Genomic DNA, 22,023 nt, shown 5'->3' on the forward strand with positions numbered 1-22,023 from the left:
TATCAGTTAAAGAGCTCTGCTCTGCCTTAAAATATATTTTCAGAGATTAGGTACATATTGAAATAACAGCGGGATTGGAGACCTTTTTTAGTCAAGACTAAGTGGAAGTGAGTCAGGATTTAAAAAGGATAGAAAAGCTTCAGTGTGCAGCATCCAAAAAGGGACAATATGATGAGGTCAGGACAGATCCCACCTGTATGTTGGCATGTTTCTTTTTCGTAAGGCCGATCTATTGTAGAATGAGCGAACTTTTACCCCACTATTTTACCATAGGGCTAAAGACATTGTGCACAATGTTGTTGGTAGAATGCCAGAAAAGTCTGACAAAGCTAATTCAGTTTAGTTTAGTCATTAGTATTGAACATTTCAACATTTTTACTTGTCACTGATTTCGTCATGTTAACTATCCCAGAATGCAAACATGATGTCACTAGTGCAAAGTCATCTTCCAGCTTTATCGTTGTGAGACAGTCCAAACCAAACCCACTGTCCACTTGAGGGGCAGAAAGTTTTAATGTCTCACTTGCTTTGTGTCTTCACAGTAATCATGGAAGACACAAAGCACTAAGGAAACTGGCTTTGAGAGAGTGCTAGTCTGTACACTTTCACAATTGAAAAACTTAAAAAAATCAAGCTGTCTGAAGTCTCAAAGGTAGCTCTAGGCCTCACTAGCTTTGTGTCTGCATTAAAGAGGCTGGTTACAACAATGCCAGACAGATTAAGACACTGCTTCGCTTTCATTTTTTAAAAAATATGACAAAAAAATGACATCGAATAAATTCAATGAACACCGAGAGACAATTCTAGGGCTAATGTTGTACTTGAATGAAGAAACACTGTCCTAATTACATTACAGACATAGTATTTGTAACTTTTTGGTTGAGTTAATTTCAGCTAAAAGCTAAGAGTAGAACTAAAGTGTAGAGACAAGTCAAGTGAGAACAGTGAAAAACCTGAGAGCTGACAGGGACTTGCTGAAGAATAGTGGAGCTGGAATGTTTGCATGAAACTATTTTGCTATTTGGATTTTGCTCTACTGTGTTGTAAAGTGATTGTGAAGTAGTTATGTCGTTTTCTGCCTACGGATTTTGCTGATGCCTTCGGTCAAAAGTTGGATATTTTACTATAACATTTTGGGTGAAGTACTGTCTTAAAAGGGCAAAACAGCACCCACATCCACAACCTTGAAAGTCCAGATCTCTAACCACTGCACCGCACTGCTGCCCTCATTCAGGTAAAGCGTTGACCATTTTAGGGCATCACAGTGACCACAGGAACAGTGGTTGCCTCCTTGAAAACAGAAATCCAAACCACAGCTAGAGGAACCTCTCTTAAAGCCCTCCAGAAGTAGGGGAACAATTCTGCAAGTGTCCGTGGGTGCTGAAATGACATACCAGCCACCCCCAAAATCATCATCTTGCCCCCTCTCCAGTCTCCGATGAAACAAATTCCACCCCTGTTTAATGCAGCTGTTCCCCCCATACTCACGTCATTGACATCAATGGAAAAAAGAGCTTTATTCGTTTCAAGTCATGAAAGCTGCAAGACTTCGATTTCATGCTTTCCAACAGTGGAAGAGCAGCTGACACGGCGCGCCACATGCAGAACGGGTGGAGACATTCCTCGGTGGAGACACTCACCACTCCTGGAGCTCCGGAGATGGGATGAGGCCTGCTGTCCCATTCTTGGCGTTTTCCAGCTTGCCCTGCCACCAGTTGTGGTCGTCCTTGCTGATGATCTGGATGATGTCGCCGACCCGGAACTTGATGCCGGCCTCCTTGCAGGGGATGAGGTCATCCTTGGCCGGATCGTACTCAAACTGTGCTCTGACGTAGATCTGCGGGATGACACGCCCATCACGGAGGGCCTCGGCGGGGTTGTTTTTTGCTTTTCTTTCGTCGAAAAGCAAGTCTGCCCCTCTGAGCTGCTGGCGCGATTAAAAGCAAGTGGAGGAAAACGAGGCCGGAGAGCAGATGAAAACTAAGATGGAAGCCTTTCCCTAGACGCGCCAACATGCTGACAACAGGTGCGTTCTAAATTGTGTGGGATGGCAAAGTAGAGACCAGCAGAACTGTAGATGTGACCAGGGCAGTAACGAGTCATCTATAATAACTGCTCACACTTACACAGCACTATTCTGGACACTCCACTTAAAGTGCTTCACAGGTGATGGGGACACCCCTCCACCACCACCAATGTGCAACATCACATTATTAGGAGGCCATGATTAGCAAAGCTCAGGGGGGAATTTGGCCAGAACACTGGAGTCACATGCCTACTCTTTTCGAGAAACACCCTGGGATTTGAATGACCAAAGATAGTCAGGACCTGGACTTTATGTCTCATCCAAAGGAACCTCATCTTTTTTACAGTATAATGTCCCCGTTGCTAAATTGGGGGATTAGGACCCTCACAGACTGCAGGGTGAGCGCCCCCAGCTGGCCCCACTAACACCAATTCCAGCTGCAACCTCCCAGGAGGTCTCCCATCCAGGTACTGACCAGGCTCACACCTGCTGAGTTTCAGTGGGCTGCCAGCTGTGAGCTGCAGGTTGGTACGGGGTGATAGCTATGTACAGTAAAACCTTGATTTAATAGACATGGAAACAAGGGACTTGAGGAAACAACGGACAAATTATGGACGCAGGACACCAAGTGTCAGGCAAGCCCCCAAACGATCGCCAAGACTGCTGCTTCAGGCTTTCCTATGCATGTCATCTAGGTGCTTTCTAATCAGGTGCGAGGGGGCTGTAGCCTTTGTTTCCTAGTTCAAGTTCCTAGTTTGAGTTTACGTGAGAAACTCGAACTTCAAGAGAAGCTGGAAACTGGGGTGTCCGTTTTGTGCATGTGTGATATACAAAACAAAGAAAACTGTTTCATGGAAATTCAATGTACAAATACCACTTTTTCATAACCTTAACAGGTTAGTGGATTTAAACAGTGCTTGTTGTTGTTTTACAGTACATTATTTATTTTGTACAACTGAAATATTAGTGTTTTACAGTATTTTAATAAACCTACTGCACTGCATTCTTTAATTTTAATGTTTTCATCATTGAGTTCTTGTGTAATAGGTTTTTTGTGGGGAGTTTAAGTTTCTATGTTCAATAACGGTTGCATATACATGTATATGCGGTATCTGCAATTTGTGATTTAATGGACACCAGCCTTCAATGGACAAAACATCCTTGATTTTTCTGTTAAATTGAGGTGTTACTGTATTCAGGAAGTATAAAAGTAGTAAACCATTTATGCTGTAATCACATTCCCCCCCCCCCCTTTGAACTAAAATAGACTCATGACTACATTTTTAACAGAAATCTCTAATTGCTTCTCATGGACTATGTAATCCTATTAGCTTCCAAAAATGACAAGAAAGTTCACTCTGCCCAATTCACATCAGCAGAAAAATAAAAGTAAGACATGGAGAAATTTAAAATGAACTCCTCAAGCTTCACAACAAGCCAGGTCCACACAGCAGTGATTTTAGAAAGGAACAATTCCTGCATGGAACAGCTCTGCTCAAAGAATATTTTCAACGGAACGCTTCCATCAGACAGTGAAAAAATTAACCTACAACTAAGGAATCATTCTTTAAATCTTACCTTCAGGTTAATTCTATCCTTGATTGTAGGTCTTGAGATCTAGGATTTGAAAGCACCACACACATCATGCAATAAAATAAAATGGTAATTTGGTTTTAAAAAAACATTGGTAAGCAAGAAAAAGACAGCTGTTCACTATTTCTAAAGCAATGCCTTTTCAGAATGTTACAAAAGCTTTTAACTACAAACGTCAATATTTTCATCAGAGGCTGCTCGTTTCTTTCACATTACCTTTATGAATTTTGCTTTCTCTACATTTTTTTTTGTCCCAGCAGTTTTGACACTAATAAAAAGCTAGATTTGCATCCCACATGTGAGTATACTAGGATTTAACTGATCAGGATTTGCCTGTATGGGTGAGGGCATGTCTGAGCTAACTGGCACAGGAAGGGTATTCAAGTCCCATGACCATGGCTTGTAAAGTGTGCCACCTTATGGACAGTTTCTACGCCGGATGTCCAAGTGGTGTCAGAGACTGGGAAGGCCATGTTGTTTTTTATTCACACGAGAGGCTCCCATGTCAAATCCTGAAGGTGCAGAGAAACTGCATTTTTTTCTGGGTCTCCAAGTTGGGAACAGCTCTGTGCAAACCGATCCAGCTAAGGTGTACCTAGGCCAGTTTCTCCCTAGTGTTTATCTGCTGACAACTGGAGGACATGGAAAATCTTCTGGATATCAGGAGTTCCCTGAGCTCCAGAATCTCTGAAAAACTAGTTAAATGTGCTGTGTTGTCCTTATGTGGACAACTGTTCTTGAACAGCATATTTGAAATCACTAATTTTCCAGAGTTTACACTTTTCAACATGCTATCTCGACTGCTGACAGACCATCTTCATGATTTGTCAACTTCCTTACAGAACTTTGTCAATGGGCACAGATGTCTACCTACCATACTCTTTAAAAGATCTTTACAAAATATTGTTTCATGAGCTCTTACTCCAGGGAGACACAACTGCATTTTCCAATGACAATAAGAGACATTATTGAATTGTTAGGCTGGGAAACAACCTTTGAGTTGCCAGGAAAATGTATATTATTAACAAGTGTGGGGAAAAAAAGCTCCCACAGTCATACAAATTATTTCTCTCCTGAACACTTTATGGCTATGTCAGGAGACACAATGATATAATCTATTAACATAAAACTTTTATAAAGGTTAAGAATGGGTGATGGAGCCTTATGTTCAAACAAAGCATCATTTTTAAAGGGTCATAGTCAGCTGTCATATAGTTTTAATATTGCTGTTAAAAAAACGTTCTAAATTTGCTTGATGCGTGTTCTTTAAAATCCCAGAGTGAGACCTACCTAAATGCTGAAAGTAAGACTTATAGAAGGTTTCATTACATTGCTCGCTGTGTTTTTAGTACAGCTTGAACTAGTCAACTCTCCAAGTTTTTTTCTCTGCATGAACTCAAGCTTATGCTCTTTGGTCAAGAGTCCTTCACTGGACATGGTTCTGGCTTATAGTCAGCCTGGGAGAATTAGTGCATTCATTTGATCAACAGGGTTCTGTCAAGACAAAGACTCAATGAAATGATCCCAGGCTTTGGCAAGAGGAATGGAAAAGGAGATAACCCTTTGAATAACCACCTGCGCCTTGTAGATTCTGGGTCTGCTTTTCAGTAAACAAAGTGGGAAACACTCATTTTCAGAAAATTGCAGCTTTTCAAGTGTGAAATGTATGAATTCATGCTCCACGTGTGGGGAAATAGCCAGGCAGCAAAAAATACTTTTTTGTGTGTGATAGTTTTTACCTAAGTGTCTGCGGCCAGGTGTAAGCCCTCAATAAAAAGCCGATATCTGCCTTACACCACCCTTGGGAAGATTTCATTAGTCATTCATCTTTGAACAAAATTGTTTGCATGCCATCTCAATCCCACTACACAGCTGGGACACCAGGGGGGTAATGGGTGTTATGATAAGAGGTTTCAGTTCTATTGTTCGGGGTGGAATCTCCTTTCTTCAGCCAAGCTGAAAATAAACCAGGGATATACTGACACCAAGCCTCCTTACCTTGTCACTTACTCAGACGACTGAATCTCAGGTATTGAATAACATGGAAAAAAAAACTTTTAAATCTTTATGACGAATGGTTTTGGCCAGATATGACAAATTGCAGTAAATTGTGATTTGACTTTTGAATAACTCGGGATTTGTAAGCAGTATATATCAAGGCATGATTGAGGCTCACAGTTCCATTTCCATAGTCTTGAGGGAAGTACATAGCACATTTCAAATAGCAAGGAGACTGTGGTGACACAGCAGGCTATGAAAGGTGTACCTTGTCACCTGCGCCTGAGCGTCACAGATGGAGCTAAACCTCTATGGTTGGCAAATCAATTCTAACGTCTAACCAGCTCCAGCTTGCAGGCTGCATCTGTCCATTGTACACAGAACAGTGGAAAACAGCCATGCTAGGTGAAAGTAAGACCATTAAAAAGGTTGATGAGACAGGGGGTCCCATCTAAATTTTCACTGCTATTGGCTGACAGACTGCACGTTCACTTTTAGGAAGTACTAACAATAGGCACCCCCTCCATAAATCACCTGGGGCGTGAGACCTGGCATCAGTCTATCCCCAGGCTGCATGAACAACATTGTTAATGAATGACAAAAACGGAACAAAAATAATCAGCAGGCAGTGGCAGTTAAGTGGGGCGTGTTTCCTACCAGGCTGCTGCACACACATACGGACCATGGGATGGGAGGAATGAGGAATGAGGGGTTTGCTAGAGGCTACGCTAAAGCCTATGAAGAAAGGGGCTAAGGCGTTCGGTTCACCTGTCGTCCTTTCGGCTGGGTAGTCGATGGCAGGTCCTGCAGAATAAAGGTCACCCGTGAAAGAGAAAAAAAAAATAAATGTACCGTTTACTGGGGGAAAAAAACCCCACCAGGCTTACACACAAAGACAGGCTTGTTTCCTGGCGGTCAATGTCGCAGAAACAAACGTCTACCCCCTCCCCCCCACCCCAACTCCTCCTCCGACCCACAAGGCATCAGTCTGCATAAAACAGTACAACATGGCTGAACGAGGCCAGGCTCTTAGCGGCAAGCCAGAAGAAGCAGAGAACAAGCTAGCATCTTCAGCACCCGGCTGGATCAACAACAGAGTATGGGGTGGCTTGGGCAGACATGAACTGGCTGTGTCTTGGGGCCCAGCACCATGCAGCCCTGTTGCTTTGTGGTGACACCGCTCCGAGAGGGTCTCGGGGGCCAGCCCTTTCACACGCATCGTTAATCAGGCCCGGACGTTATATCTGACAGAGCCCTGCCGTCTTAAAATGAGCACCCCCCACCCCCCCAATTCCCCCCCTGCAAGAGCACTTCAACACAACGTGAAGCTGGAGCCTGACACTGTTTGTGCGTCTCCTGGGCCAGGAGCTCTGCTGTACCATCACCCCTGGGCAACTTCGTTTTAACACAGCAGGGCTCTGGAAGACTTTCTGGGTGGCTGGGGATTGACGGGCCGCATACTGCACTTTGTTATTTTCTCTTCGTGTCCTGTTTTAGTTTTTTTTCCCCTAACGGGACAACAATAAAAGAAACCGATGCAAGTCTGTCATACCGTTTTACACTTCCTGTCAAACCTGTATTGCTTCTGGTGAAACACCCTACTGCTTGCACAGCATCTCCACGCAGTTCGGATGAAAAATTTTAACCTATTTGACATGATACAGCAGCAACAGGTTTGCCTGAGGTACTGTATTTGCTAGGGCCCAATACAACAACTGCATATAACATGCCAATCAATTAAAATGCTGAGTTTACATAAAGAGTCATGTGACACAAAAAACATCACCCCCCCCACCTTCCTTGTGTTGGACCTGCCTGATTATCTGTAGGATCAGCTGCATCAGGCCCTGCAAGTCACACTAGGTCAAGCAAGTAGATACGCGAGTATTTGTGTCAGATCACTTTGTGGCTATGACCCCTGACTGCAATGCTGTGCTGAGCAGCTAAACTGATGGTCTACGTGTGGTATACAATACCTTGGCACTATGTGGACCAGTGGTCTTCAAAGCTGAAGATGCTGCCTTGCCTGAGTTTCATTAGGACAATGCAAAGGAAGCAGTGCCACCTGGTGGTGAGTCACAGCCGGACTGGCCTGTGGCGGTACAGAGCACGCATGGCACACGGATCACAGCAGCAGAGGGCACACCAATTTGAGAACTGAGACAGCGGAATCTACTTTCCTTTCCGAGCTCCTACCAGGCGAAAAGCCCCTGGCATCTCTTTGTTTCAAGGCAACGACATCTTGATGGCAAAAATATCTACAGGCCTGTACTGTACCATCGCTCCAGAAATGCGCCTTTTTTAAAGAAGCATTGCAAAAGAAGATAAGGCCTAAAAGACGCCATTGTTTTGCACTCAAGATGTCTGCTTACGCTCCTCAACGCTGACTCAAGATTTTGACGTCAGTGGAGATGTACTGCAGAACGAAAACCAATTCAGGGCTTCTTGAAAGTCAAATTTTTATAAAGGAAAATAAAAACAAATGCCAGGTGAGCACCAACTGCAACAACGACAGTCCCAAAAAAAACCCTGGGATTATTTTTCTGCATTGGAATTGGAGTCCTTACCAAAACAGAATTGTTAATGCTGGTATGCCCATTTGCTGGGGACTGTCTGGATGTGGAGGGGGACTCTCTCTGAAATAAGACAAAAAATTCAGCACACAGGAAGCGGTCATCCATTACACACAACGACATGTCTCTGCATTGACAACGAAAATCAAAGATGGAAAATAAAACACAAAAAAACAACTTAGACCCAACGGCCAGGGGGCTATACTTATTTGGCTGCTGACGCAGGCATGGGTCACGTAGGTGAACGGAGATACAATTTTAATTTCTGAAAAATGAAGTCAATATACTCTTGGAAGAATTTAATCTTACAGCTTTACCAATCTCGAACCAGTTTACCAGTTTATAGGTTGCCATACAGCTGAGGATAGAGTAAATGGGTTTATCTCTGTTAACAAAGTACCATCTCTGGGATAAGGAGGGAGAGCTTTTAAACTAGGAACACTTCAAACTGTTAACACAGATTTGGCACGGTACACTTCTAATTTAAAATGTTTTACAAAAACCTTAAATTAGCACTACATTTGAAAATGGGGACATTAAACATAGACCACACAGTTATCTGGACGTTCCTATATTAAAGAGATTATCCAGAACCTGACTGCAAATCCGTGTGTAACCACAATGTAGGGCAGAAGACCAGCAAAGTACTGCCTACAACACATTTAAAATAAGGACCCCTACAAAGTACACAGTACAGGTGCTTATCAAAATACAATACTTTGGCCAAAGAGAAACTGTCTACTGTAAAGCCAGAATGTAGTACCTCACATAACCACAAGAGAGCGCTACAGACCAGAAACTATCTGGAACTGGATTTCCTCTGCTCTGCTTTTAAGTTTTGACTATGAAGGCATTAAGCACAACTGTGCTTTTCCAAACAGAAAAGAACAGAAGCATTTAAAAATAATCAGCACTACAATGAAAAAATAGGCAAGCAACCCAATAATTCAGCACTTCAGCTTTTAAGATCTTTTTGTTCGTCCTTCCTGATCCTTTAAACAAAAACGACCAGTTTTCTTGGAATAAAACAGTCTAATGATGTCAAGTGTATCATAAGCATGCCCAACCACAACCAGTGATAACACTTAACAAGGACATATGGCTTGTAGCATCAAAATACTTCATCTTTCTGTCAAAGCTAGCAGCTAAGTCTGACACCCCTACAGAGCAGACCTCTATTCAAGCAGATAATGCGTTGTTGACAGAGAGCACTGATCAAAGCCCTTTGATTTAACACTTTAAAAAGCCACTTGATGTTTCAAAGCACATCACAAGCAACAGGCTCAAGGGCAGCACATCTTAAAAAAGGACTATTGTTCCTACCTACTGTATGACTGCATAGAAATCTAAGATACAAAGCACATTTTTGTTTCTCTGGTTCTGAAGTCACTCCAAAGCTGTTTAAGCCTGATGTTTCATGATCTTTAATGGCCTCTACTGTTAATAACACTTTTTTAATCTGGCCGCTGATGTCATAGAGCAGGGGACGGGGCTTTCTGGGTTAGTGCAGGGCTGTGTGGATGGGCGTGGTCATCTGAGGCAAGGGGGCGTGGCCTTCTCTACGGTTCCGCTTTCTTTGTTGTGAAATTGGTGTGCAGAGTCCGAACAGCGCAGGCAGAACCCAACCTGCCAGAGTAGCGTTAACACACAGCCAGCCGCCAGCAGGCAGTTAGTCGCGGGGTCATCGAGATAGAAGACGAGGAAACATAATCAAAGAAGACAGAGAAACCCACTGGACGAAAACATTTGAAAAGAGATTGATTTAGCCCATTACCTCACAAGATGAAGACTGGGTACGGTAGCTTGGCACAATCTTAAATGTGATACTTCCTCGCATCTCCCTCTGTTTGGGGGGGAAAAAAATGCACACAGCACAACAAATAGACTTCTCATCTGCCTTCTGCTGACATTTTAATTAGTATTATGTTCACAGGGAAAGAGCATATTTAATCTGTTCTAATAGTGGGAATGTGGAAATTATCTCTCTATCCAACACAGGAAAATTAACAAAACAGCAGCACTTGTCAAAAAAATAACATGATTCTCAATCTGACTGCAGTGTCAAAACACCCTTCATGATGAGGTTAATATGAGTATCACAGGCTATAAAAAGCACAGGTTATGCCATTTGTTCTAATAACACTTCTGACAATTGTACAAGCGCTAAATGAACTGAAAAACAGAACTAGAACCAAAAAAGGCCATCTGGTCCACCTCACTTTGCTCTAGAGATCCTTAGGTACTGCTTGCGTGTTTCAGCCCTACCAAGGGATCCATCTCTGAGTCTCATGGGCAGGACTTGGCATATACATCTAAACGCAGCCCACTCACTAAGTGGCGAAACCTGAATTATTTCTGCACGCCAGTACTTACAAGCATCTTCTGAAGTTGCTCCACAGTTTGGTTGGCTACACTGATGCCATTTATTTCTCTAATTTCGTCCCCGACATGCAGCGTTCCTGCAAGGTGAGAAGAACCACACATGGGTGTTACCGCCTGAGAAATCTGCACCCCTTCAGCTCAAGAGAGCAGAGCTGGGCCGCCACAGCAGCAGTATCTAACAGCTCCAAAATAAACACGACCGTACCGCATTTATCTTTCCTCGCACACTGGAAAGAAAAAAAAGACTACTGCTTGCTGCACATGTCAAGAAAATAACCACAGTATATCTGTTTTGCCCCTTTACATTTTATTCTGGGTATGTCATAGTTTGCCATGCGTTCAGAAGAAAAAATCCTTTCTTACTTCATCTGGAGCTCTTATGAAATTCATGGCAGTGGGCAGTTGCAAGCCTGGCTAGAATGTCAGCTGGTCTAAGATGGGGACCCATTTCCCCAGGCAGATCTACCTTAATACTGCCTCAGCTCAGGTACAGTTGGGGCCTTGCGGGGTAAAGCAGCCCTGAGCTAAACTGAGCTCTTTGCCAGGACCTGAGTTGTTCTTTTTAAGCAACCCCTGCTGACTAGGATCATTGATGAATGGGATCTGCCTGCCACATGGAAGTCAACCTGCATTTGTATTTGTTGGAGCTGAAAAAGCTGAAACGCTGCAATGGACACACAAAACCGGGAAGAAAAATAAGCACAAGATATGAATACATGAAACAAATGGCCCAACCACATTTTTATTTAATTACAGCAAAAAATGAACGCTCTGTGTGGCAGAGGCCTGTATACTGACCTAGCAAACAAACAGTTTGCACACAAATACACATTTCATAGATTCATAGTTCGGAGACAGTTCCTGCAGACAGCTGGTGGATAGTCACTAACCTGTTTCAATCCCCTTTCGAACTATTTCTTCAAAATGTGCAAAAAAAAACATTTCCACTTGGTTCACAACTGTTAATCTTAGCAAACCTCTCAACAAATTTAAAGCTAGATATGCAGATACACTGCATGTCATGCCCTGTGCAATAATCTAATCGCACTTCTTCACCCCCTCCAATGATTTTATAGATTTCATGTTACTTCCTTACACAAACTTATGTTGGCATAATTATCTGTTTATCTGTGATTATCTGCTCACACTACTGAGCACAGGCGTATTCTATACTGAGAATATGAATTAACTACAGCATTGTAAAACATTCCACTGAATCCCACAGAGTGGAATGCCTTAAATTAGGGATGACAACATATTCCAACATCTTGCTTTCATCTTTTCCAGCCGTGCTGCACAATGAGGAACAATAACCAAAATCCTTAAACTTGACACGTGAAACCTAGAGTGCCTTAATAATAATAATGGCTTTCACTTATATAGCGTTTTTCTGGACACTCCACTCAATGCGCTTTACAGGTAATGGGGACTCCCCTCCACCACCACCAATGTGCAGCATCCACCTGGATGATGTGACGGCAGCCATAGTGCGCCAGAACGCTCACCACACACCAGCTCTCAGTGGGGAGAAGAGCAGAGTAATGAAGCCAATTCATAGATGGGGATTATTAGGAGCCCATGACCGGTAAGGAGCAATGGGAAATTTGGCCAAGATGCCAGGGTTATACCCCTACTCACTTTTCAAGAAACGCCCTGTGATTTTTAATGACCACAGAGAGTCAGGACCTCGGTTTTCTGTCTCATCTGAAGGACGGCTCCTTTTTACAGTATAGTGTCCCCGTCAGTATACTGGGGTATTAGGTACCACAAAGGCTTCAGGGTGAGCACCCCCTGCTGGCCCCACTAACACCCCTTCCAGCAGCAACCTTAGTTTTCCCCCAGGAAGTCTCCCATCCAGGTACTGACCAGGCTCACACCTGCTGAGCTTCAGTGGGTTGCCAGTTGCAGGGTGATATGGCTGTTGGCCTTACAATATTTAGGTATCTGGCACTGCCTTGCTTAGGTTCACAGATATATGTTAATTAAATTGACTGGAAACTCCTCATGTGAAACCTCCTCTCAGCAAAAAAATATCAGAACAGTGATAACATCAAAGAAAGGGTGTTAACTGCTTTGGATCTCAGGCATGGATTATAACCCAAGGCACACTTCGATTGGGAAGGTTACCTTGTCTGTGTATCATTCCTCCATGCATTATTCTCGCAACAATGCAGTGGTTCAGGTCATTCATTTTCAGAGTGATACCCTGTGCAGAAGAGAAGTAATTAATTGGATCGTGTTTAAAGAACATGCTGCAATTAAACAACGCACAACGCATCGGACTGGATTCTAATTTTCTTCTCGTCTCCGGGGATGAACAAGAGGTTTAGTGCCGATTGGGGTAGAGGTGCATTTCTCACTGATGTCATTTAAAGCCTGCATGTATCCTGGACGTTACAGGAAGACTTTGAGGGGATCCAACGCAAGTATTAAATAACCCCCCAGGCCTGACCTAAAGTCACCCCACTGAAGTTACTCAGTATCAGCAATGAATCGTGAACCAGAGATCACAAGTGGAAACTACACGGAAGTACATTTACAATCAAGAACCAGAGTTACCCAAAGCGTTGGGGGATATGCAACAGGCTACCTATCCAAGTTACTGAAGCCAAGACTTGTTGGGCTGAAAAGGCTCCTCTTGTATTAAACCTTTCTTTTGAAGCTACTGCCTATGGGGGGATCACCATCACAGTCTCCACCTCAGGATGGTGGCGGTACTGGGCAGCAACAAGTAAAAGTGAATTTCTAGAAGACATGTCTGATCCTGTCAAACTTTCTAAAGCTGTAACATGGACTGGCATTTGAATGAAAGCACAGCAGAAGTACAACACACTGCCATACTAAAACACACACCCCTCCAGAACCAGATTCCAGGCTGGTATACACACTATTGCAATATCAGCCATCAGCAGGAATGCCTACATCTGACCCTCCACAGTGCACAAGGACAGACTCCCTGACCGTGTATGCGGAGATTTGTCCCCTCTCAGGTGAAAAATGTTATGGTTGTCAAAGGGTTTGGAACTCCAATGGGAGTCTTGAAGAAGCCCCAAGAGGACACTACTGGCCTCCGAAGGGTGTATGACCAATGGAGGAGTGTGGGCCAGAGGGACCCCCTCACCATGGGCTCATCGGTGTTCTTCTGGAACTGCACCAGTCGCACCCGGGTGACGTTCTCCATGTCCATGTCGCCGTTGGCGCTCTCCGGAGAGTCTCCGTTCAAGTACGGGGAGGTGGGTGGTGGGGTGACCCTCAGAGCTTCGTCACTGTACACCTCGTGCGCCACAACATCATGAGTTTGCAGTAAGGCCTGGGGAGGGACGAGAAACCAAACAGGGCGAGTTTAAACCACTGTCAAGGTGCAGCGACCACTAGCAGGAATCCAAATTTTAGGACCCAAATATGTGAAAGGTCAAGTAAGGATATATAAAGGCTTCAAACGAGAGGAGGCCGCTCGGCCCATCTAGTCTGGGCTTCTTAGCCAAACATCTGACCGATTAATCTATTCCGCTGCAGGCCGTCGTCAGAACCATCCTTTCAATTGCTTGACCAGTCGATAATTCGACAGGATGTTTTGGAAGCCATCCATTCTGAAGAACTAAGAACTAAGTGGATTGAGAAGTTGTGTACAAATGTTTCAAAAGCCACGTTTCATTTTTGTTTTCCCAGCAGTGTACAATAACCATAAGAAAACAGACAAAATGCCCAGGAGTACAGAAATCCAGGCATAACATAAAGGCTGGCATGCCTTTAAAGGGAGTCAGAAGGTTGTTTTCACTGCCCAAGAAGACCTCCAGTGTGCTGGGCAGGTCAACGAGCTTCTGCCTGTCTGAACACAACTGCTCAAGCTCAGAGGATTGGGATCATGCCTAAGGGGTGAATCTGTGAGGATCCTGCAGTAGTACAGGTGATGCTCTGTGTCCTGTCATTAACTGGACGTGATTAACTAACTTCCCAATTGTATAATCTTTTTATAAACCAATAGAGTCACTGAACTGGATTTTCAAGAATTCGGGAATATCTCTCTGGGGTAAGGGTACTAGTGACTAAAACTTCCTCACCCACTTGGCCAAAAGTTTCAGTTTGAATCCACTGGTTCAGAACTCCAGTACAAGATATTTTTAAAAAGTTGGACAAGTATAATAGGACAGTTATTTTACTTCAAGATACACTTTCCCGCCCTTCCAATGAGAATCTTCAGGCCACAAACTAGCGAGACTAGGTGCAGGAGAAAGGAAAAATGCCACCTGCGAATCTCTGCACCGCCCTTGTGCTAATTTACTCCTCTATACCAGGAGGCAAAACGTTCTTTTGACATGAACTATGGTAGACTGTAACAGAAAAGGAAACTAAAACTGTTAATTCAAAACAGAATGACCTGCATTGCACAGCACTCCCAAATTCAAACAAAAACTCTAAAACAGAATGGAAGTATCCAGAATCACCCAAATATCCAAAATGTTTGTGCCATGACACAATATGATTAGTGTGCTTCTGCATCAGGCAGTAAATTCAAAAGAACCAGACATCCGTGTTTAAGTCTGCTCTCTTATTCTTGGCATTATGTCCACACCTTTTTACAGGGTGAGTCCTGAGTATGTGACACAGGGCTCAGTAACTGAACAGATTCTGCATCTTAAACAAATGTGGTTGCTGCAGGAGTTATGAATGGATGTTCCTGTCACAAAAAACTTCTGCTTATCTAAAAGTCAGACAAAATTCTGGATTAAAAAAAAGGTTAATAACATTCTGCTTTTGTATGTTGCCATAAAAGGACCGAAACCATCGCTTTAATACAGCATTAGCATTAGAAGCCCTGAACCCAAGCTCACTTGAGCAGCTTGGTGAAATCGTGCGGAACAGTAGGGACATCGCAGAGCTACTTATACAGGAATGGGTAGAACAAGTTCACGTCTTCAGAAATGAAAACTGAAAATATTTTTCTCCACAAATGCTACATGGCATCTCCAAAAAAGTACACTGAATGCAGTTGCAATTCTTAAAGCAGGTTATAACCAACATTTAACATCCCACACTCATTCTACAGACATGAGGACTTTGGAAAGTCTTCAGATTTGAGCCAGAACTATTTAAAAAAACATGCCACCTTCCTTATTTTCAATAGTCTTTTACTGTGCATGTAGCTGACTACAAACACACCAACCCTTATTTTGCCTCTACCTTTCAATAAAGACATTTAGCAAAACAATTACTACTTAAGGAATTTTCTTACACACAAACAGTAACTCAAAATCTGCATTTAACATACAATAAAACAATGATAAACTCACTTTGAGGACAGGACGAAAAATAACCAGTCAGTCAAGTAACAGACTTTGTTACTTGTTCTTTAATGACTGTGTGCTCCAGCAAGCAAGTCGGGAAAGGAGCGATGCATAGAGAAAACATGAGATAGAAGCGCAGAGGAATTTTCAAGTGTTCTCACCTATGCCGAAGGAAAGGGATCTCGACACCCAAAGCACTTTTTAAACTCAGTTCCCAGGCTATTGCTCTTGCTGTGCAGTAACTTAAGCAGTGAATGCAGCACCAGCAACTGCAGGAGGTGTGTGTATGTGTGGGGGGGTGGAATGGCTGAGATTTCACTAGTTTGTACCTGACAGTGCCTCCTTCTCCAAATCCCCCCCACCTCAACTCCTTGCTCAACATGTTGCTCCGCACTGCCGCCTCTTGGAATCCTGCACATCCTGCCTGTCTGTCTGTCTCTCCCCTGAGCTGCACTTCCAATAACAACTTTACACGTTGTGAAAAAGTAGGATCTTTGAAGTCATCCTCAGCAGTGTGATGTTGTGGACAAGGACAAGCAGAAAAAGGGCTTCAAGCCTGGGTTTAAATCCAGCGCCACCCCGATGAAATTCAAGCCGATAATGAATGTGCTTGCCGCACAAGTCAAAATCAAACTGACTCAGCCATTATGAATAAGGAAACCGCTTAGCATGTGGTTTGAAGCTCTGCAAAAACTATTTTTTTCTACTGAAATGGCTATCAGTATTCTGAAGGCCTATTAAAATTACGTTACATAGTTAAATTTTTTTATTTTCTCCATCACCACAGTCTCTAGTTGGAGAATGGGCACATTTTATTAAGAAGAAATACAGTTTAAGAGTATACATACCAGAACAATTCTCACAGTGCTCGATGTTATGGTGAGGTTGCTTATTTCCTTCAATAAACATTTTATTTGGACTCAGGTCTAATATGCCCCTGCCAAACAGTATTCTTCCCTGGAGACTCCCAGCAGCAGCCACTGCTAGGGGACAGTGTTACTCACCATGAAGTGGGGCTGTGTGAGGATTCGCTTTAATTCTTTAGCATCAGTGTTCTCTGGGTAACAAGAAATCTCTTCCAGTACCTGGGAAACAAAGAGGAAGTCAGACTTTCTCTGTAAACCAATTCCAACTTATCATAAAATCACGTAAGGCAGCAGGCGATCCAGTCAGTGTGACCTCTGAAATGCTGATAGATCTCTCACCCCCACCCACCTCCCAAACTCTAATTCCAAACCTGAGCAGCAGTCACATGACGCCGCTTGCTGATAAACACACCCCTGCAAAGTGGACCAAGGTTTCAGCCAAGGAGTTTGTAATTTGTGGTCCTCACAGGCCAGTCCCGAGAGGCACTAATTTACTCCACAATTCCTTGCCTACAGCTCGCTGAACAAACATGTCACAAATCAAGAGCCCCTTAAGAACGGTTTAGAGCTACAACTTCACACACTTACAGCAATTTCCATGTTCGCCATTCGGCCCTCTTCCACCCACTCCCATGTTAAAAAATACCAAAATGCTTTAAAGACATTTCCAAGTTAAAAGTTGTAAAACGTCTTCAGCTTACACATTCCAGGTGTTTCAAAGCTGGACTTGCGTCGTCGTCGGTGGAATTCTTAGCACAAGAAGACACACAATAGGTGGATTATACACTGTATTTTATTGTCTCTGCAAGCGTTCACAAAATAATTTCACTCTGCCTTCAGAAAGGCTTGCAACGACACGGCAGTCAATCATGAAGAGCCAAGTGAAAGGTGTTTGGTTAGTTGTTGAGCCCCCGTTCAAGTCATTTGCCCAAGTCGCTCAAATAAAAAGACAACTTGATAATTATTTTTAAAGCATTTCAGTATTGCTTGTGAAATAACAGTGAAGCAAAGCCAAGCAAGTTAGAAAACTATGTTTTCCCTTTACATAGCCCCTTGGTTAAACGATGTCACAGAGGCAGTCGGACATTTAAGATATATGATGCCTTCCATCTCTTTGTAGCCTCCTGCTGCATGTACTGTACTGCACACAATCACAGCACTCAAGAATACAGGGTGAATAGGAAGGCTGACTATGTGAAAAGTGTGAGTGACCTTTTTTTTAATGCTGCTTTCACAGAGCAGAAAGACTTTATTGTCTTAAGACTTGCAAGTAATGAAACATGTAAGAAAATTTGCGCTTCCCCAAGATGGACTAGGACACGCAAAATGATTTTAAAAAAAGAGCTTGAATACTTCTTTTTTATGGTGACTAAGTAGTTATAAAGCCGTGTCTAGGCCTTTAAGTGAAAAGTGTGTTTTAAAAGGGTCTCGTATGACTTGTGCTATGCATATTCCACTTCACCTAACTATTACGAAAGGGTGCTACTTTCGCAAGCCCAGTGCTGATGACCTTTACCTGTTGCCTGACACAAAACATCCCACTGGGACCATGGTCAACGAGCTGTGCAGTGCATTAAAATGGGAACAAGGGATTTAAGGGGGGCAATATTCCCAAAAAACAGGGCAAAATCTGTCCGCAGCAGAGGTGTGGAGTTGTGCTAAGTGTGTTAGGAAGAGAGTTAGTCCAACCAGTTAGTCGCTGTACAGCCATAAAGGTCAAAGGTGAGGTGTTAAGCAGAGAGAAGCACTGTACATACTGGAGAGAGAACAGCATGCACTGCAAAACCCTTTTAGTTTGCCCTGGAAAGCCGTGAGTATTTCTAATGAATATACAGAAGGGATTCTGTTAGCTGCTACAGGTTTCTAAGGACATTAAATCTAGTTCTAATGCAGGTCAGCTGACATATACATAAGTTAGGGAGACTGTGGTTGGCTTTCCTAATTTAGCCATACCTTCTGGTTAAGTAACTACTTTAATGATTAGAATTTTCCAAAAAGATATTCTGCAATGCAATTCATTTAACCCACTTTGAGTAAGTGAAATTGTTCAGGTCAATGTACTATATCACTCTGGGTGTCCAAGACAGAAGTGAAGAAGGCAGAATGGAAGGGGGTGCAGAACTCGGGTGTGCAGAGCACGGAGAGTGAAACACTCAAACCAGCTACCTGCCCAATCAAGCTTCAGTTCAGGTTGGGGGTCAGGTTCAATGGGCTCCCAATTGAGGCAAGCAGGCTCTAACCAGTTCTGATCCCATTCTCGACAGCTTTTAGCTGAGAATACATACCCTCAAAGCATTGCCATTCAAGGCATCTTGGTCAAGGATAGTGCCCTAGGAACCCATAGTCAAGACATGAACCCTTAAACCTCTAGTTGGGATTCCAGATCCTTAACCATCACTTTAAGTCAATGGGCACCTCCTTCTCCTCCCCTTCAGCCAACTGGTGCTCGAGACGCAGGAGTACTGGTGTACAACTGACTGTCATGTCTCTCCAGTTGTCTCTGGAGCTTCACGGTCTAACCATCAGGTAGTGTAGGACCAGATTTGCAAGATGCCTATCCCTGTAGGTATCCAGTGATGGTCATTTTTTTCCCTAGATACGAAAGGGATTAGCTGAAACTCACAAGTTACAGACCTGTTTGAAAATTTAGCTTCATCTCACGTCGTAGAGAACATACTTTCCAAAGACGAGAGAGAACTTCTGACTTAAGTTGTACCAATAACTTCACCAAAGACACTATCCTTTAATGTTAAGTGCCCCTAATTAGTTATAATTCTAACTACATTTAAAACGGAGGAAAAACAAAGGCCGTGAGCAGCCCAAGTCAATAAAAACAAATGGAGTCACCCATATCTCACTCAGTTACTCGGTTAAGCCTTAACTGTGGTTTAACAACAGATTGGAGATATCTGCTCTGTTTTAGGTTCAAGTATGCGTGTTTAAAAAAAATTCAGATGAGGGACACAGTTCAGCAACAGGTTGATTGTGTGAGGCAGATACACAAAATGCATGAAGCTACGGTAACTGCCTGGAATTGGCTTCCTGCAGAGTACCAGGGTAGTGTCTCAGTGTCTCGGGAGTCTGCGGGGAAAGATTAGGGAGGGAACCTTTGCAGGCTTTGCTGCAGAACCTCCTGGTGCAGGAAACTGTGAAACCATAAATGTATGAAAAGAAAATCAAGTGTGTCAGGACTACAATTACCCCATGTAAAGCTCAATTTTTTTTTTTTTTTTCTAGCAAACTAAGCATTATACACAGTCATTTAAAGACTGTATTTCATCAATCATGAAAAGATCCTCCTGACTGTAATTTCACAAGGTCTTGAAAATTCCCTCCTACATTAATTCTATGTGCTATATTAATGCGTGTGATATGGGCCTCAGCCAGTATAACCTTAGCATGACTAAGAACATGAGAACAGCTTCATTCTAGCCCCTGTAGACTTCTCTTGCTCTTACAGGCTGGTTGCAGCACACAAGGCAAGCATGAAAAAAGCCTCTATGTGACACATTTTGTAATTTTGGCCTGCGGTTTTGAAGAGAGGGACACATGTGGGCGGCTATCATCCTGGGGGATGAGAACTGGAGCACTGATAAAGGTAGATCGGTGCCAGCCAGCACCAGCCCGAGAGGAGAAGCAAATGGACACAGATCAGTGCTTTTCACGTCCTGTAGGAAGTGTCTGTCTTACTGAGAAATGCAAGAACATTCCACCGCAGGGCGATTTGTTTGTCTGGGGAGCGTGAGCGCAGCACGGAACCCCTGCTGATTTAACGGCAGGAAAGGGAGGAGACAGAGCACATCTGTCAGTCAGTGAAGAGAGCGGAGTCAAGATTGGTTTTCCGGACAGTTGGACACTTTCCCATAATGCCTCTAAATCTCCCAGAACCCCTTACAACTCGCTGGTCTTCATTCCCTTTCCTTGCTTTTTCACTCAAGCCTTCTTTTATTTTATTAAGCAGTTCAATGAAAATTGAAAAAATTGTCATTAGCTTCCTTTGTACACAGTGGCCTACTGTTGGCATCGGGCGCTGTGTTGCAACAAATTTGATTTTCCAGGATTGGAAAGGTTGTAAATTCGCAGGCTTACCAGGAGGACTGGGAACCCTGATTTTGAAGAACTCCTACAAAGACAACCCAGTCTCCCCAACCTTTTCTTCACATACTTCACAGCCACTGTTCACACAGGTTAGTGAAGAGCATGGTGCAAAAGCCACAAGTCATCTCCAATTAGTTCAAGTGTCAGAGCTAACAAAGTGCAAAGTCATTTCTACTCAGGCTATTTTTAAAACCATATTGTCTTCTTGCAAAATTGCAGCTTATTTACAATGGGTTTTTGCCTATAAAAACACAAAGAAGCATTCATTTATATGCCCTGTTATTTTGCACTAAGAGAATAAAAGGTTTTAAGGACCAGACTTTTCAATTTAAAAACTTTAGGGAAAAGTTTGTTAATGACATAAGACAGATCACATACAGTACATTTGACTGAACACTGGAACAAAGACACACAAAAAGAACCATATTTGTGAAAGAAATCCCTCACAAACATTTAATATGGGATGACAGCACTGTTTAAACAAGGTAATTGAGAAAGAAAATTGACCACATCCATTGTTTTTTTTCCAAAAGCAACACAGTTGATGTACACAAATTATAGCACTTTTACATACCTTTCTGTTCTGTTACTGAGGTGTTCTGAGTTTTAAATTATCCTCTGCACAGTAAATTATGGCATTCTTTAGAATGAACCACTCCAGTGATTTTCTGCCTTTTTTTAAATGAACCACTCCAGTGGTTTTCTGCCGTTTTTTAAATGAACCACTCCAGTGGTTTTCTGCCGTTTTTTAAATGAACAAGCCAGAACAAACTATTGTGCTGGTAATGATAATATAATATTGTGGCATGATGTAGGTTCTCTAACACAACTACATAATCAAAAAGGAATCAAGGTGATACAGCTAAAGATTTCAGAGTTCACAACATGTATTTGTGAAAATTTTATGGCTCTTTTATAGTACATAGTGGGGCGTTTTTAAAATGGGGAATGTAAGCATCTGTTTCAAAGCGATGTCACAAATATCTTAATCTGTATTAAACTACAATCTCATGGTCTTAAACCTAACAGCAAAATATGAAGTGTTTTTTCTTCCGTCAGAGGTAGTCAGCGTCTCTCATACCTCATGGGGTTTTATTACAGTTTGCAGCTCCTTCTTTGGCACTTTCTAAATATGTTCACATGCCTCCATGAACATCTTAAAAGTAACTTTTCTGCTGGCATGCAGAGTAAGGTATGCTTCA

At 42.9% G+C, this 22,023-nt stretch overlaps 1 protein-coding gene across 21 annotated transcripts in view; it reads right to left on the reverse strand.

Annotated features, from left to right (window-relative positions):
* The window catches only part of caska (calcium/calmodulin-dependent serine protein kinase a), a 259,244-nt gene that overhangs the window by 20,530 nt on the left and 216,691 nt on the right, over window positions 1-22,023 (reverse strand). For 3 of the 21 annotated variants that reach the window (XM_088605230.1, XM_088605221.1, XM_088605240.1), the window contains 9 exons: window positions 17,425-17,472; window positions 16,862-16,942; window positions 13,694-13,882; window positions 12,700-12,778; window positions 10,564-10,649; window positions 9,965-10,033; window positions 8,185-8,253; window positions 6,386-6,421; window positions 1,641-1,924 (listed from right to left, as the gene is read on the reverse strand). In XM_088605230.1, coding sequence (XP_088461356.1) covers window positions 1,641-1,924; window positions 6,386-6,421; window positions 8,185-8,253; window positions 9,965-10,033; window positions 10,564-10,649; window positions 12,700-12,778; window positions 13,694-13,882; window positions 16,862-16,942; window positions 17,425-17,472 — 941 coding nt within the window. Of the gene's footprint in view, window positions 1-1,640; window positions 1,925-3,604; window positions 3,644-6,385; window positions 6,422-8,184; window positions 8,254-9,964; window positions 10,034-10,563; window positions 10,650-12,699; window positions 12,779-13,693; window positions 13,883-16,861; window positions 16,943-17,424; window positions 17,473-22,023 lie in introns of all 21 variants that reach the window. The other 18 variants (XM_088605324.1, XM_088605316.1, XM_088605334.1 and 15 more) reach the window with 13 other exon arrangements.

This window comes from Lepisosteus platostomus, chromosome 2, assembly GCF_059453375.1.
Source record: "Lepisosteus platostomus isolate fLepPlt1 chromosome 2, fLepPlt1.hap1, whole genome shotgun sequence".
In the NCBI taxonomy this organism is placed as follows: Eukaryota; Metazoa; Chordata; class Actinopteri; order Semionotiformes; family Lepisosteidae; genus Lepisosteus; species Lepisosteus platostomus.